Source organism: Nicotiana tabacum, chromosome 14 (assembly GCF_000715075.1).
Source record: "Nicotiana tabacum cultivar K326 chromosome 14, ASM71507v2, whole genome shotgun sequence".
Classification (NCBI taxonomy): Eukaryota; Viridiplantae; Streptophyta; class Magnoliopsida; order Solanales; family Solanaceae; genus Nicotiana; species Nicotiana tabacum.
In genome coordinates, this window is record NC_134093.1 from 18,898,710 (window position 1) to 18,916,295 (window position 17,586).

General features: G+C 33.2%; 2 protein-coding genes across 2 annotated transcripts; both read left to right on the forward strand.

The window, feature by feature from the left end:
• Positions 1-2,864: 2,864 nt before the first annotated feature.
• LOC142168835 (uncharacterized) lies at positions 2,865-3,631 on the forward strand. Its single transcript, XM_075229994.1, has 3 exons — positions 2,865-3,108; positions 3,220-3,426; positions 3,522-3,631. Exons 1-3 carry the CDS (start codon positions 2,865-2,867, stop codon positions 3,629-3,631), a joined length of 561 nt encoding a protein of 186 aa, XP_075086095.1.
• Positions 3,632-12,904: 9,273 nt separating this feature from the next.
• LOC107765541 (uncharacterized) lies at positions 12,905-14,338 on the forward strand. The gene is made up of 4 exons (XM_075229995.1): positions 12,905-13,193; positions 13,307-13,556; positions 13,670-13,916; positions 14,063-14,338. Exons 1-4 carry the CDS (start codon positions 12,905-12,907, stop codon positions 14,336-14,338), a joined length of 1,062 nt encoding a protein of 353 aa, XP_075086096.1.
• Positions 14,339-17,586: the final 3,248 nt, after the last annotated feature.

Below are 17,586 nucleotides of genomic sequence, written 5' to 3' on the forward strand. Positions count from 1 at the left end.
CCGGAGTTGGAATACAGTTTCAAAAATTTTTATAGCTCTGTTATGTCATTTATGACTTGTGTGCAAAATTTGAGGTCAATCGGAGTTGATTTGATAGGTTTCGACATCGAATGTAGAAGTTGGACATTTTAAGTTTCATTAAACTTGAATTGGAGCATAATTCGTGATTTTAGTGTCGTTTTATGTGATTTGAGGTTTCAAATAAGTTCGTATGATATTATAGGACTTGTTGGTATATTTGGTTGAGGTCCCGAGGGCCTCGGGTGAATTCCGGGTAGTTAACGGATCGAATTTGGAATTTCAAGAAGAGTTGAGGCAGCTGATATCTGGTGTATCTTGGCAGCAGTTGCAGGTCTCGCAAATGCGAGAAATTGTTCGCAAATGCGAACCTCGCATTTGCGAGAAGGGCTTCGCAATTGCGAAGAAGCCCGACCTAGGCAGTGTTCGCATTTGCGATACATTTGATGCATTTGCGATACATTTGATGCATTTGCGATCCCAGCAGAGTTCGCATTCACGACTCTTTGGTCGCATTTGCGACCCCAGCAACTGAAGGCCAAGCTTCGCATTTGCGAGAGTTGTGTCGCATTTGCGAACCTGGTGTCGCAAATACGACATCAGAGGCCTGTGCCCATCTCATTTAATGCACGACTTAGGTCATTTATCTCACTTTTCTTTTATCTCTTGGGCGATTCTTGGAGCTTTTGGAAGAGGGTTTTCACCTAGCACTTTGAGGTAAGTAATTCCTACATAGCATGAGTTACATACATAGAATATTGGTAGATTATAATATGTAAATTAGTGAAAATCATGAATTTAGGTGAAAACCTAGATGTTTGACAAAAATGAGATTTAACCACGAAATTTGTTATGGAACTTAGTAAAAATTATATATTTATGTTCCTAAGATTATGGGTAACATTTTCATCCAAAAATTTCCAGAATCCGAGCACGTGGGCCTGGGGTGAATTTTAAAATTTTTACCATTTTGGATAAGGTAATTTATTTAATAGATAAATTTCGAATTATTTAGCATATATTAATTATTGTGTATAATATTTGGATACTTTTGGATATTTCGGCGTCGAATCAAGAATTCAACGCGACGTGGTAATCGGAAAGTGGACTTTGAGACGAGGTAAGTCTCTTGTCTAATCTTGTGAGGGGAAAAATTATCCCATAGGGATTAAATTGAATAATTGTTGCTAGTTGCGGGGGCTACGTACGCACGAGGTTACGAGAGTCTGTGCGTAGCTATTATAAATGCTAAAGTCCGGGTAGTTTAGGACTCAAATCATGAATTACTTGTGTAAATTGTGTTCCTTGATTAATTAATATTAATTGATATATATGAATATATTGTGAATTGTTAGATAAAGATATTAAAGGATGAAAATGTTATATGCTTGATTTTTTGTTTAAATTAATTAATTGTTAAAAGAAATTGTTCTCCTCCCAAATTTATCTTATAATAAATATACTCTCCTTTCGGAGGTACATAAGAAAATATCCTCCTTTCTTGTGGAGCGGGCCGAACGACTTAGCAGGATAGATGTATCTATGGATCGTGCCGCACGTCCCTCGGCAGTGTACACGACACTCTGGATGGGGTCGTACGTCCTCGGTAGAAATCGTGCTTAATAATAATAATCACACGATACCTTAATAGCTTATTTCAGCTTGCGAAACTAATTGATAAATTGGAGAATCCTTGGAATTTAATGAATTATTATGCCTGCTTGTTAAGGAATTAATTGTTATTCTTGTAAATGCGATTAATTGATAAATTGAAAATTATTTGAATTGAAGGAATTTAATTAATATATTGAGAATTGTTGCATTTGAAGGAATTTAATTACTTCTGCTGGCTAAGTAAATTATTGTTAACTCTGTGAATCACGTTGATATAAATATTTCTATTTTTATTATTATTTAATATTATTGACCCATAGTGAGTGTTAGATTAGGCTTGATACTTACTGGGTACACGTTATTTTCGTACTCATACTGCACTTGCTGCACATTTTATTATGCAAGTACCTATATGTCTAGTGGCCTTGTGGGCGCAGAGGTATGGTTAATAATTATGGGGACATATGTGAGCTACATTCTGTATTATGATCCGCAGCCAACAGAGTCTCTTTCAGGGTTATTATATTTTTTCTCTCTAATTTGTATTCTAGACAGATGTTGTATTTTATTTTTAATTCCCTAGTAAATGCTCATGTACTTGTGATACCGGGTTTTGGGAATGGTTGTGAATTATTTAGAAATTTAGTTGCTAAAAATATTTATCATTTACTCTATGAGTTTTATCTTTACTATTTCATTGAAGAAATTTTTATTTTAAAAATACTAAAATGGGTAATTAAGTTAATTGATTATGGTTGGCTTGCCTGACAGTGGTGTCCGGCGCCATCACGACCCTTTTGAATTTTGGGGTCGTGACAGGTATAACTGTCATTGTACATTGAAACTGTTAGAGAGTTGTTAATTACTGTTAGAGAGTTAGTTAAAGTTTATTGTTAGGAGTTAGTTAAGAAGTCTAAATACACTGTTAATGGAACGTGTATAAAAGCAACAGTGAGATGTATTTTCAATACTCTTTTTAGTAATGAAATAATCTTTTTCATTGGCTTATCTCTGTTCTCTCAAACGACTGCCTCATCTCGTTCTTCTTCCCTTCTTTTCTTCCTTCGTCTTTCTGAATCGTTAATCATTACTATGTGAATTACATCATGGTATCAGAGCTTTCAAGCTAAAATTCATAGCTTGTATATTGATTCTAACTACTAGTTCCTATCTTTGTTCTTTCTCTACTAAAATTAGTATCAGATCTGTTCAAGTCTTGAATTATCAAGAAAATGGCGATAACTGATGATTCATTGGGTCAAAATCCAGGAACTCAGTTCACTACTGAACATGCAACTCAATCTACCAGGAATCAAGTGAATAAAGCTATTGGGATTGATTATAATCATCCCCTATTTCTGTTTCCATCAGATGTGAGTAGAATTCAAATCATATTATTTCAATTGACTGAGATTGAAAACTACTCTATTTGGTTTAGGTCTATGCGAGTTGCCTTGTTAGGGAGAAACAAGCTTGGTATGGTTGATGGCACGTGCAAGAAAGAAAGATTTCCATAAATTATGTGGAACCATTGGGAAAGAGTGAATACGATTATGCTTTCTTGGATCATGAATTATATGGTAAAAGGTCTTCTTGGAGGAATCATGTATGCATCTAGTGCACAAGTGATCTGGGAAGATCTAGCAGAAAATTTTAACAAAGTGGATGACACAAGAACTTTCAATCTACCTAAGGAAATGACTACTCTATCACAAGGTACAACTTCAGTGTCTGTGTACTTTTCAAAACTGAAAGATCTGTGGGAAGAATTTGAAGCCTTGGTGCCAGCACCTGGTGTGACTGTCCAAAATCATGGGAGTTTGTGAGTTACTCACAGAAATTAAAGTTGTGTCAGTTCTTGATGGGATTAAATGATTCATTTTCTCAAGCTAGGAGTCAGATTCTAATGAGAAGTCCCACTCCTACTGTTAATCAGGCATATGCCTTAATTGTAAGTGATGAAGGACAAAAATCTGTTATTGCTACCACAGGATCATGAGAGCTAATCCAACAAGTCAAATGGGAAGTTTTGATGTACTCTAAGACTGGAGGAAATCAGAATCAAAATCAAAGGTTTAGAAGAAATTATAATGTATATTGTGAATTCTGCAAGATGATGGGACATAGCAAAGAAAACTGCTACAAGATAGTTGGATACCCTGCAGAGTTCAAGAACAAAAGAAGAGAAAATGGTAGTACAAGTATAAATGCAGCCTATAATGTCAACCTTCTAATATAAAATGGTAATTCAGTGTATAGTTCAGCTGCTCAAGATCACCAACAAGGGCCTACATTTAACTATGTAAAGAATACTAATATGAGTGAACAGACTACTGGAAGTGGTTCTAACAACTTAACCACTGAGAGTACTATGAGTCAGCTGATAAATTATGCACTTACAAAGAGTCAATATGAGTAGATTCTTCAATTGCTGAACAAAAACATTGTGCCAAATAATGCTACCTCAGTAGCTAATGTGGCAGGTATTGACACAACTTTACTAGTTGCTAATTGCATTACACAATGGATTATGGATACAGGGGCTACAAATCACATGGTTTTTGATATCAACTTGTTAAAGAAAGAAACAGTTGCTGAAATAGGAAATCCAAAGAAAATCCTGTTACCAAATTGTGACATTATAGTAGTCACTCATACATGGTCCAGTTCAATATTAGAAAGCAACATGATAACAAATGTGTTTTATGTTCCTCAATTTAAATATAATCTATTGTCAGTCTCTAAACTAACCAAAGAATTGCAGTGCTCAACTACATTCTTCCCTGATTTTTGTGTGTTTCAGGAGTTCTTCACTGGAAAGGTGAAGGGGATTGATAAGGAAGATGGTGAACTTTACCTACTATATACTGATACAAGAGAAAAGGAGAAAATGGAGGCACTGACTGCAAGAAGTAATGAGACAATTGAAGCTGAAAAATCAGATGTAGTATTGTGGCATAGAAGATGTGGTCATGTATCTGTACAAGTTTTAAAGAAGTTGATTCAATTAGATTTAGAAACTATCAAGAGTAGAATAAATAAGTGCACAGTTTGTCCTTGTGCCAAACAAACTAGACAACCTTTTTCTATAAGTAGGATTTAGAGTAGAAGTTGTTTTGATCTAATATATGTAGATTTATAGGGGGCATATAAATACCTACTTTGGATGGAAATAGATACTTCTTGACTATTGTGGATAATTTTTCAAGAATGACATGGGTACTCCTGCTAAAGCAAAAGTCTGATGTGTGTATCACTTCAGCACTTCTTTAACTATGTCAAAAACTCAATTTGAGAAGATAATAAAAATCATCAGAACAGATAATGGAACAGAGTTTATAAACTCTGTATGTGAAAATCTATTCAGAACCTTGGGTGTTATACATCAAAGAACCTATGCTCATACCCCTCAGCAAAATAGAGTTGCTCAGAGGAAGCACAAATATATACTGGAAGTTATAAGAGCTATCAGATTCCAAGCTCAAATACCTATCAAGTTCTGGGGATATTGTATATTGGTTGCAGTGTATCTGATAAATAGAATGCCTAGTTCAGTTATTTGAAATATGTCTCTATTTGAGAAGCTACATAAAAGAAAACCTTATATACAACACCTTAGAGTGTTAGGTTGCCTATGTTTTGCAAATATCATTCAGGAGCATGACAAGTTAATGCCTAGAGCAAAACTATCTATCCATATGGGCTATTCAAAAGTCCAAAAAAGCTATATCTTATATGATCTCTCTAATCAATCTTTCTTTGTTAGCAGATATGTCACTTTTAGAGAAGATATATTTTCATTTGCCAATAAAGAATGTATTTCAAAGCATGTGTTTGTGGATAACACATAAAAAACAAGAGTATTGTTTGACAACAATGAAACATCTTTTGAAATAAGATTAGAAATTACCACAAGCAATAGTTAGCCAGACAGAATTGAAAGGTCAGAATCCAATGCAAATTAAGACATAAGAGAAGAAAATTATTCAGACATACCAACAGACTACATGTACACTGAACTAAATGACCATATTGTTCATGAAGAGCTTACTCAAATAACTACAGAAGCTCAAAATCAGCAGCAACCTGAGCCTTCTCAGACATCTACAGAAGCTCAGAATCAACAACAACTTGAGCTTAAAAAGTCCTCCAGAGGTAAGCATCCTCCTGTATGGATGAAAGATTTTGTATCTTTAAATATTCATCAAAATGTGCCCTATGCACTAGATCAATATATAAGTTATGACAAACTATCTCCTAAATATCAAGCATATGTAGCTGCAACTTCCTCAATTGTTGAACCTACTAATTACTTTGAAGCTATCCTAGATCCCAAATGGATAGAAGTTATGAATGAAGAGATAAAAGCCTTTGAGAACAATCATACATGGGATATTGTAATACTACCAGAAGGTAAGAAACCTATTGGCTGCAAGTGGATTTACAAAATCAAATGCAAAGCTTCAGGTGATATTGAGAGGTTTAAAGTTAGACTACTAGCTAAAGGATATAGTCAAAAAGAAGAGATTGATTACTAAGAAACATTCTCACTAGTGGTGAAAATGGTTACAGTGAGAACTATCTTAAGTGTTGCAGCCTCAAATAAATGGCATATACACCAAATGGATGTGTATAATGCTTTCTTTCAAGGTGACTTATTTGATGAAATCTATATGGAGATGCCTCAGGGATTTAGAAGCCAGGGGGAGAATAAGGTATGCAGGCTCATTAAATCCCTATATGGGCTTAAACAAACTCCTAGACAGTGGAATACAAAACTATGTAAGGCTCTACTGAAATTCAACTTCATACAAAGTCAATTTGATCATTCACTATTCATTAAGAAGATTGCTAAAGGAATCACTATAATTTTAGTGTATGTTGATGATTTTCTAATCACAGGAGACAATCTACAACTTATTGAGGAAACAAAAATATCACTGCAGAATGCTTTCAAAATAAAAGACCTGGGGAATTAAAATATTTCCTAGGTATTGAGTTTGCTAGATCACATAAAGGAATCATTATGCATCAAAGAAAATATGCTTTGGAGCTAATTTCAGAGGTTGGACTTGCTGCAACAAAACCAGCAGTAACCCCTATTGACAATAATGTCAAACTAACCTCAAAATAGTATGATGACCATGTTGGACAAACAGAAGACTCGGAAGACATTGATCCTTAGGTTGATCGAACTTCCTATCAGAGAATGATAGGAAAACTCTTATATCTGAATGTAACTAGACCTGGCATAGCTTTTGGAGTTCAAACACTTAGTCAATTTCTTCAACAGCCCAAAAACTCACATATGGAAGTTGCCTTGAGAATTGTCAAGTACGTTAAGAATCAGCCAAGTCAAGGAATCTTACTATATAGTACTCAGATTAATACAATCACTGCATTATGTGATGCAGATTGGGCTGCATGCCTTTTGACCAGAAAATCTATCACATGCTTCTTAATCAAGTTAGGTAACTCGTTGGTATCTTGGAAGTCAAAGAAACAGACTACTGTTTCTCGAAATTCTGCAGAAGCTGAATATAGAAGCTTAGCAACAACAGTAGGTGAGCTAATTTGGCTCTATGGACTGTTAAAAGAAGTTGATACTCAAATTAAGTTGCCTATTGATATTTATAGTTACAGCAAAGCAGTTATACAAATAGCTGCAAATCCAGTATATCATGAAAGGACCAAACACATTGAAATTGATTGTCATTTTATGAGAGAAAGAATTCAACAAGGACTTATTACGACAAAGTACATCTCAACAACTGATCAATCTGCAGACATTCTTACAAAGGGACTAACCAGAGTTCAACATGAGTATCTAAAATCCAAGCTAGGTGTGTTTAATATTTTTTCACCACCTAACTTGAGGGGAGTATTAAATAATGTAAAGGGTATAACTGTTATTGTACCTTGAAGCTGTTAGAGAGTCGTTAATTACTGTTAGAGAGTTAGTTAAGCTTATTGTTAGGAGTTAGTTAAGAAGCCTAAATACACTGTTAATGAAATGTGTATAAAGGCAACAGTGAGCTATATTTTCAATACATTTTAGTAACGAAATAATCTTTTTCTTTTGCTTATCTTTGTTCTCTCAAACGACTTTCTCATCTCCTTCTTCTTTCCTTCTCTTCTTCCTTCATCTTTCTGAATCTTTAATCACTACTGCGTGAATTACATCAATTCCACTCTTATTTAACAGTGTTAAAATGATAATGACACCCCTTTTAACCATTAAATTTCACAGTTTCCATCTTTCGGTTATTGGAAAAGGAAGAAAAGAAAAGGACACGTTGCTTGGATTTTAATTCTTTTTGGTAGGTCTACTTTGTCGTCAAAACATGAAAAGAAGTGTTCAACCCTCCCCCTCCCCCCCCCCCCCCAAAAAAAAAAATCCCATCTCAATTTGTATTTTATGCAAAAGATAGAATGTCAATGGTTAAAATTGATGGAGCCTAGAAAAAAATAGACTTCTCCTTTAGAGGACTTTTTCTTAAATATTTTTCAGTTAGCAAGTGTCGGCAAAAAAATATATAAATATTAAAGAACATTTTGACAAGTGAAATAATTTCTTTATATTATCTCTTGGATGATTTTAAGTTGTTTTACGTACTTTTTTTTATGCAATCTCTCTTCTCCAAAAACTTTAATTAAAAAAAATAAAAAAGTCTTCATAAGTAAGAAAAGTGACATGTATTAAACTATGGTTCTTTGGACCAGCCCTTTCTTGTTCCTATTTACCCCTAAATATCTCCATCTTGAAATTTACATTGAGGTTTTCTTCACAATTGTGTCCGTTATACTGGTTTCACATTTTTTCTAGGTTATATATGCAGGTGCTCGTCTCTTCTCTGGGACTGGGATATCGATTTGAATGGCAGGCTCGATTGGCAAAATTTGAATTTATGGTTTGTATCAGTTTGTACCTGAATAATGTTAAAATTAAAATTATAAGTAGTTAATTAAGTCTTTTAACTTATATATTATTATCAGTATACGATTCCCTCATATCGTAAATAATATATTACTGGAGTATGGTTGAGTATAAATTTGTTTTGAAGTGGCGGATGAAAATAATGGATGGTGCTTTAGTATTTGTTCGAACGGAAAAAGAGCTGAATTGGTTTCTTTATTTTATGTTAGGAAAATATTTTAAGATGATCAGACATTCAAAAGTAATCTCGTCCAAGGATTATTTGAAGAAATTTTTTGACACAATTTCAATTATGTGTGTATATATATAGCAACTACTTTCCTTTACGTCATCTCAAAGTTAAGATTAGCCTTTTCTTTTTTCCGTTTATAGACCGATGCCATGGAACATTCGATCCGTAAAAAGAGCAATCCGGTACATGAAGTATTGTGAGTTCATGCTAACGGATAGAATTATCAAATTATTAATAAGGATAGAAATGCTACCTTTAATGCGATTATAAGAATTATCCAATTTTATGAAGGATGTATAAATAAATATAGACTACCTCACTTCCCATAAGAAATAAACACATAAAGCTTGTGGTTATAGCACTCTTAACCATTGACCAAAAACTTGATTGGATGTCTATTCTTTCCACCACCAACATATAAACATATATACAGCTAATAACTAGTTATTCGAACTAAATAAACATGCTTTCCCAAAAAGCAATTAAACTAAACAAAACCATATCCAACCGCAGCCATAAAATAAAGCAAGAACGACAAACATAGATGGAATGTGACTCAAAAAGGATATTTTAGAGAGCTTCAGGGTAGCTTTATATACTCCTAACGCTGATTAATTAACAATTAAAGAACAAACCAAATAAATACAATATTGGTAAAACGTTTTAGTTATGCTAGAATAGTAGAATATAAGATACACGTTTATTCTTTTGTTGCTGGTGGGCAGAGACGGGCCAGTATTCGACAAGAGGAGGACCAATGATTTAAACTTTATGAGTTTAATTTTTAAGGTTTTTAGTATTGAACTTATTATATTTTTAAAGTTATGAGTTCATATTTACTATTTTTGTAATTTTAATAAATTTTTACATACAAATTTTTACTTTGCATCAAAAGTTATGGGCCCAGTTGAACCCGTCAATAGAACACCACATCCGCCCCTGATCTTGGGGCACCATGACATTAAATATAAACTTATCACTGTTCATAAAGATTGGTACGAGACTTATGCTAATATCTGATTATTTTTTAAAAATATTTACAAGCATATATAGAGTTTTTGTCGAAATTTTCCATATGATTATCTCTCAACCTATATCGTGCATCAGCATCTGGGTGGGGTGGGCACCAACTGGAAAGATAAGGTCTACAATAAGAAAAAAGCCATATCAAAATTGCAAAATTTATAGTGGCATTAGTTGGCACTATTGCATAGTGACGGGTGAGACACATGATTCAAAGATAAAGGGTCCACACGATTTTTTGCAATTCCGTTTTGCTTTTTCATTCTAACTAATATCAACTTTATGGGGAAAAAAATTTAAAAATAGTCAAAATTATAACTGTTAATTACAAAATAGTTAAACTTTTCAAAATAATCAAAATTTAACAACTTTTTCATGTAAAGATAAAATCTAAACAAAAACACCCTTAAAAATTCGAAAATATTCTAGCATAATATGCTGGACTCAAATTTTTAACATATGAGCTTCCAGCATAATGTGCTGAAATTTCATAATGTGCTGGAATTCCAACATAATATGAGTTTATATGCAGGAGCTCCATAATCCAACATATTATGCTGGAATTTTTTGTGTGTTGGAGTTTCAACATAATATGCTGGAAGTTTATACGCAGAAGGTCCATAATCCCGCATATTATGCTGGAACTTTCCGTGTTTCAGCAAAATAATGGTTATTTTTTAATGATTTTACAAGTGCTGACTATTTTTTAATTACTAATCCAAAAACTGGCTAGCTGTGCTATTTTCACCAACTTTATGGAATACTATCCTACAAGCTATTTGGTGGATAATTTGGGATTAAAGAAACTGCAAAACTTTTTAAGGTAAAAATAGAAATATATTTAGCCTTGAGTTTAGAGATCTCTTTCTCTGATAGCTTTTTGTTGCAATATGGTTTTTTTACTTGCGGATTTAGGAGGTGAAATTTATGAGTCTTACGAATGACCTCAAGTTAAATATACAATAATAATTAAATTCACATAATATTTATAATAATATTTAATATATTTTTTAATACATATATAATGTCTGAGCACAAATTATTGAGTTCCATGAACACATAGGTTTACACTGTAAATCCGCCATTGCTCCCTGCATGATGTAGATGGCATGGTACCTGCACAATTTGTAACTATGTTTCCTTGCACCAGCTTAATGGTATTTTATTATTTAATAAACTTGTTACCTATCAAAAATAAAAAACGAAAAAAGAAGAAAGAAGGATTCGTAAGACTCAAACTTTGTATTCTCGTATGTACATAATAACTTTGTAGGCATGTAAAATTTGTGGAATTAAATTCATAAATTGACTTGGACTATATTTTAAATTAAAGAAACATTAGTCCAAATAAATTTATTGGGATAATATAATTGGATTAGGGATTTTTCCGTTCCTATACACTATTTCAAACCTTATTACCAAAACTGTCTCAGTTTTGGAATTTATCTGACCTAAATATGTTTTAGCTAAAAAAAATATACATTTGTTTAAACTAGACTCCTTTATGCGATAGACTTCCTTATTTAGATGCGCAATTTTGGGATAGCTTATATTTCAGTTAGAAATTTTAGACGCAACCATCGCACCATAATCAAGGCAAACATATCTGTAGAATCCTTCTATTACGCAGATTGTCTTTAGTTATTATCGCACCATAATCAAGGCAAAATATCTGTAGAATCCTTCTATTACGCAGATTTCCTCTGATTTTCCATAAACAAGTCAACAAACTCAAAAAAAAAAAAAAAGCTTCTGAAGAAAACAATTGCAAATAATTAGCTACAATTGAATTGAATTTCGCGAGATACTGTCAAAATTAACGATTATGCTTAAGCTCAATGGTCGGTGTGATAGCATTGGGAGATACAAAGATTTTGATATTGACGAAATTGTAGTCAATAAAAATTTAAATTATAGTCAATTGAATTCCACAATTGCAGAACATCTAATGATTGATACCTCTGCAAAAATCATCGAAATCAAATATACTCTCAACGAACGTTGTCCTCCAATGAAAATTCAGAACGATATGGGAGTTCAAGTGTATATGGAGACTAAAAAGGAAAACAAAAACTTAGGAATGTATCCGTTGTGTATAACAGTACATGATTTTGATTTGGAATGTAGTATGTCGAATGCGAGCACAATTGCAGGTTGCTCTGTTTTTCGAATGCTGATGTTTTTCAATTTCAAGTGTTCTACAATTTTACTACAAATTATCTACAACTATACTACGTAACAAATATAATTCAACTATTATGTCTCTAAATATAATTGAAGTATAACTGTTTTGAAAAAGTAAAAATGTGATCATAGAACAAAGTATCTACAAGTATTCTGTCAAATACTGAACACTTGAATGTACAGAGGTCTGAATTACTATACTTTTAATTTAGTGCAAGTATTTCTGATTATCATAATACTAACGTGGTACAATTGTCAAGTAATTGTAACACAATTGGAGAAGTATCAGGAACAATGAAATTGATTGATATGCCAACATTCCAGCAATTGTGGAATATGAAAGTATCATCATAATAGAACATACGTCAAATGTAATTGAAGTAGGTCAAGTTTACCAAGACAAGCAAATAATTGTCAGTGCATTGAAGCATCATTCTGTCATGAATAAGTTTCAATTTAGGGTAAAAACGTCTAGTGCAAGAAGGTAGAAATATTTTATTTGTCAAATTCATATTGTGTATAAGCTGTAGTTTTTATATATATAAATTGTATATAAATTATTTAAAATAATTTGTTGTGCATAAAAAGCCTCGTATTATGTACCTACAATTTGCATAATATTTTTTAATTATTTTTATTCTATAGTTACTGACTCGTATGTATTGGGGACAATTGTACGTGGCACTTCAAGTCCACCAGCATAAATGAATCAACATTGTTCAAGGTTCGAAAATTCAATAGCTTGCACACATGCTCTTTGATGGACAACACATATATACAATGCAAAGCTACTGCCATGGTAGTTGGCAGCATGGTGATGCGGATCCTAAGAAAATATACACACCAAAAGACATATAAACTGACATGTTTCGGAATATGGTGTAAACTTAACATACATGCAAGCTTGGAGAGCAAAGGAAAAGGCTTTGAAATTTTTGAGTGGTCATCCTGCTGATTCCTACAGTCGCTTGCTGAGTTATTTGTATATTCTAGAGAAGACCTATCCGGGGTCGGTTGTGAAATTGCAAAAGACTAAAAATGACTGTTTATTGTATGAATTTGTTGCTCTTAATACGCCCATCAAGGGTTGGGAGCTTTGTAGGGCAGTTGTAATAGTCGATGGCACCTTCTTGAAGTCGGCATATAGAGAAATCATGCTAACAACTAGTACAATGGATGCATCAAGTAATGTAGATTAATTGTAAAAATATTGTAATAAAGTTATTTCTGAGACTGTATTTTTATATTTTCAAGTTTTATTACTGAAATTGAATTTCTTTTTGTTACCTATGTGATAGGTAACATATTACCACTAGCATACGCCGTTGTTGATTCAGAAAATGACGTATCATGGAGGTTGTTGTTTGAGCAATTCAAACATGCATATGGTGAAAAACTAAATATGTGTGTTATTTCGGACCGGAATGAGAGTATATTGAATGCAATATCTATTGTTTATACCGACATGCTACATAATGCTTGCATGTGGCATATTTGGATAAATGTAAGGTTAAAGTTCAAGAAAGGTCATCTAAAGTTAAGCGAATTGTACTTTGCCACGGCACGATCATACACGCTTGATGATTTAATGAAAGAATGTCAAAAATTGAAGAGATCGACACACGTGTTAAAGTATACTTATACGATATTGGCTATCACAGATGGTCTCGGGTACATGCTACGGTAAACAGAACATGGACGATGACATCAAAGATTGCAGAGTCCTTGAATGCAGTTACCAAAGATGCAAGAGAGCTGCCCGTAGTTGAACTATTAGAGTACATGAGGACTCTTCTTGAACGTTGGACTAATGAAAAGTTATTGAATGGAAAGGGAACGTTCACATACCTTGGGAAAAAATACAACAAAGAGTTAGAGGACAACAGGACATTATCGCAAAAAATGAGAGTAAGTTTTGGCCAATAACATCAGATCATTTATTTCATCAAACTAAATATATATTGATAATTGTAGATATGTTATTGTATAATTATAGTTATTATGTCTTTTATCTGTATCTGATAACTTGTTGTATGTTTGTAATAAAATTGTAGGTGAGGGCTTCAACAGATTACATAGATACTGTGATAGATGGTGTGAAGCGCTTCATTGTTTGCCTTCAAAACAAGAGATGTAGGTGTGGACAATTCCAGCTTGATGAACTTCCTTGTCCACATGCTTTGGCGGCTTTGAGGCATAGGAACGAGTCTTATAAAAACTATTGTTCTCTTTATTACACGAGGGAGAGCCTTCTGCAGACTTATGAAATACCAGTAGACCCATTTCCTGATGAAAGCAAATGGAATATGCCACAATATATAGCAGAATAAGTTGCAATACCACCTACTGGGAAAAGGCAACCAGAGAGACCCCAAAAATAAAGATACAAACTATATGATGAAATAAATGCAAAGAAGTACAAGGTTTCATGTGGCAACTGCGGACAAGAAGAAGAATAACAAAAGATCTTGTAGGAATGCCCCCAAAAGAAAATAAGAATTGATATAGTATAAATATTTTTTTTACTGAGTACTATTGATAATAATATGTCCTTTAAGACATATTCAGTTGTTTTTGTTCTGTTCTGAAGAATTATAGTTGTGGTGTAATTGTGTTGCTAATTTGAATGAAGATTGTCTCCTATAATGAATGTTTGGTAAATAGATTTCAACTCTTAATGCAATTGGTTAGTAGTTGTTTTGTTTAAAAACTAGGTTTATTTATTAGTTTTAAGCTTTTCCTAACAACATTGCTAAAATTGAATAGATTCTGTATTTTTGTATAGTAGTTGTAGACATAATTATAGTTATGCTGTAAAGAAATTATATAGTACCAATATCAAGATCAAGCACTAACAACTTTCAACAAAAAAACATGCCATAAATATTTTCTATTGTAAGTAGTAGAATTCTGGACAAAATAACAAAATAAAAGGTAAAATAATTGTAGTACAAATCTGCTACAAATAAATTGTAGATGAATTATTCTTAATAAATAATTTTCCTACAACTTTAATATAATCCAGCTACAGCTAATCATTTTCACTACAATTTTTCTACTGAAAAGGGCAACTATTTTCTTTTGTTCCGGACTCGTGTTCTCTCCCTCACAGCCGATGCACCTTTTCTCCTTGCTAATCTACCGGTCACTTCACTTTCACTAATTGTACCAAGCTCTTGCTTTTTACTAGCATAATCCCAAAGGAGTGCTCCATAACGTCTACGGTGTTGATCAATATCAGAAAGGTCTTCCTTTGAATCCAGAGCTGTCCAATGCTAACATACTGCAAATGCCGCCACGTATACACCACAGTCACTACAATAAATAGTAGTGAAAAATATTTAGCATTCGATCTAAAATACAATTGGTTAAATTGAAGGAAAAGCAACACATACAGTGTTCCTCCTTTTTGCTGGGATATCTCACCGACCAACCACTGAATGTCGAGAGGGTCAGTAACACCTTTTTCAATGTATGTCTTTGTGTTCTTGTAGTTGATGTCTGGACGCTTGCCATAGAAGCAGGTGCGTGACAAGTAGAGGGGATCATAATAGCAAACTTGTCGACAGCAGATTCAACAAGTTTGTGATTACGTGAAGAGACCATACAATCATAAACATATAAAACCCTATCGGTAATATCAAACACAGCCAACAACCAATAAAATTTCTCAACAATATTTATGGGATTAATCAAAAAATCAACTTTGTCCCATACAATATATGCAAGTAATCGGTACCCCAATATGTATTCTGATACGGCGTCCTAGGGTTTGACAACACCAAGCTTCCTATTGGCAGGGGCATTACTGTACCTCTCATAAATTTATTCTATTATAGTCTTGAACATACAGTCAGTGATTGTAAACCGTGTTCTATTTTCAGGACCATACTTTTCTCTCTTCCTCAAATGGTATAAAATAACATCAATGTGCTGCAAAAAATAATATTTGATTAGTTCTCACTGCTGCATACAATTTAACTAAAATTTTCAAACAAAACATCTATAGATATCTAAATAATAGATTACTTCAGCTAATCATTAAATTCTGCCAGTGTATGAGTGTACCGTGTTATTGAAGATTTGCTCGGGATGTACCAAAGTATAAAACCAGTCCCTTTTATCAGCTTTCTCCACTCCAAGATTAAACCATGGGTTGGGATGGTTATATTTTATAGTATAAGGCGCCTTCTTCCTATTTAAAGACATAGAAAGTACAATGAAAATGTAGTTGCAATTGAAAATTCATAAATTCTATGTACTCTATAATACGAATAAGTGTGTAATCTAACCTCTTTGAAACCATGTCGGTACCTAAATATAACCATTTATTGAATTCTTCCAACAAATCAGGATTAACATCGTCGCCAATAACCACAGTAAATGGATGCTTGATGTTGAAAATTGGAGGAGATCCAGCAGAAGTGCTTTCACCAGAACTGAAATAAGGGAGAAAGGGGGATCTGGCATGCTTTCCAGGAACCCTTGTTCTTCCTTGATGGACAGGGGTTGTTTCATCTTCATTAACCTCATCAAACTTAACTATCTGTTGAGAAGTTCTCGGGCAGCTCAAAATCATCAAGTGTTATTGCCCCTTTTCCAGACCTGGAGTCATTGTCCGAGTCAGCTACATTGATGAAGTCGATGGTTCACCTACAAAGTTAAAAAAAAAAGAATAACATTGTATGTTTTTTGAATTAGAAATGTTGGAAAACTGTAAATGATATGAAAATTGTTGTTTTTTTCTACAATTATATTGTAATATATAATATCACTGAAATCTTCATTGCAATCCTCTCCTTGTTGTCTACCATTTACTTCTTATATTGGAGATCGTAAATGCATAGTCTTATTCTCCTCATTGTTATGCTCTCCTTGTATGCCAACATTTGCATCCTATTTTGGAGAGTGCACATGCATAGTTTCCTTCTCCGTGATAACAAATGTGTACAACTTAAGAGAATTGTAGATCATTTGGGGTAAACTCAAATAAACATTGTAGATAAATTATAGTTGAATTGTAGTTAATTTGTTAAAATATTGTCATGTAGATGAGATGTAATATGTATTGTGAAATATGTAGATACAATACACTAAATCATACCTTCAGTTTCTTCCTCCAATGCCTCTTGAAATTGGGAGGATAAATCAACACCTATCAGGCATGATATAGGAACATTCTCCTCTTTTTGAATGCCAGACATGTGTCCTGTATCTAAGACAACAATTGAAAATATAATGTAGATTATTTGTTGATAATTTAGGCTCTATGGAGATATAGTGTAAATATAATGTAGATTATTTGTCATCAAATTGTGTTAAAACTGTTAAAATATATATTTTACTATTGCTGCCCAACACTTGTTTAGCACTACTGCCACAATACTGTTGTTTGTTCTTTTCTTTGTAATGCTCATCATTTTTCGTAAAACAGCCAGTAAACTGCAAGCAGAATTTCTTAGGCTATATACTTTATGAATGCTAATAAACATAAACATGGTAAAAAAATATTTTTCAAAATAAATATATTTTGAATGAAACCTTAGCATCAATGTTAGTATACTGTTGACCTTTTATT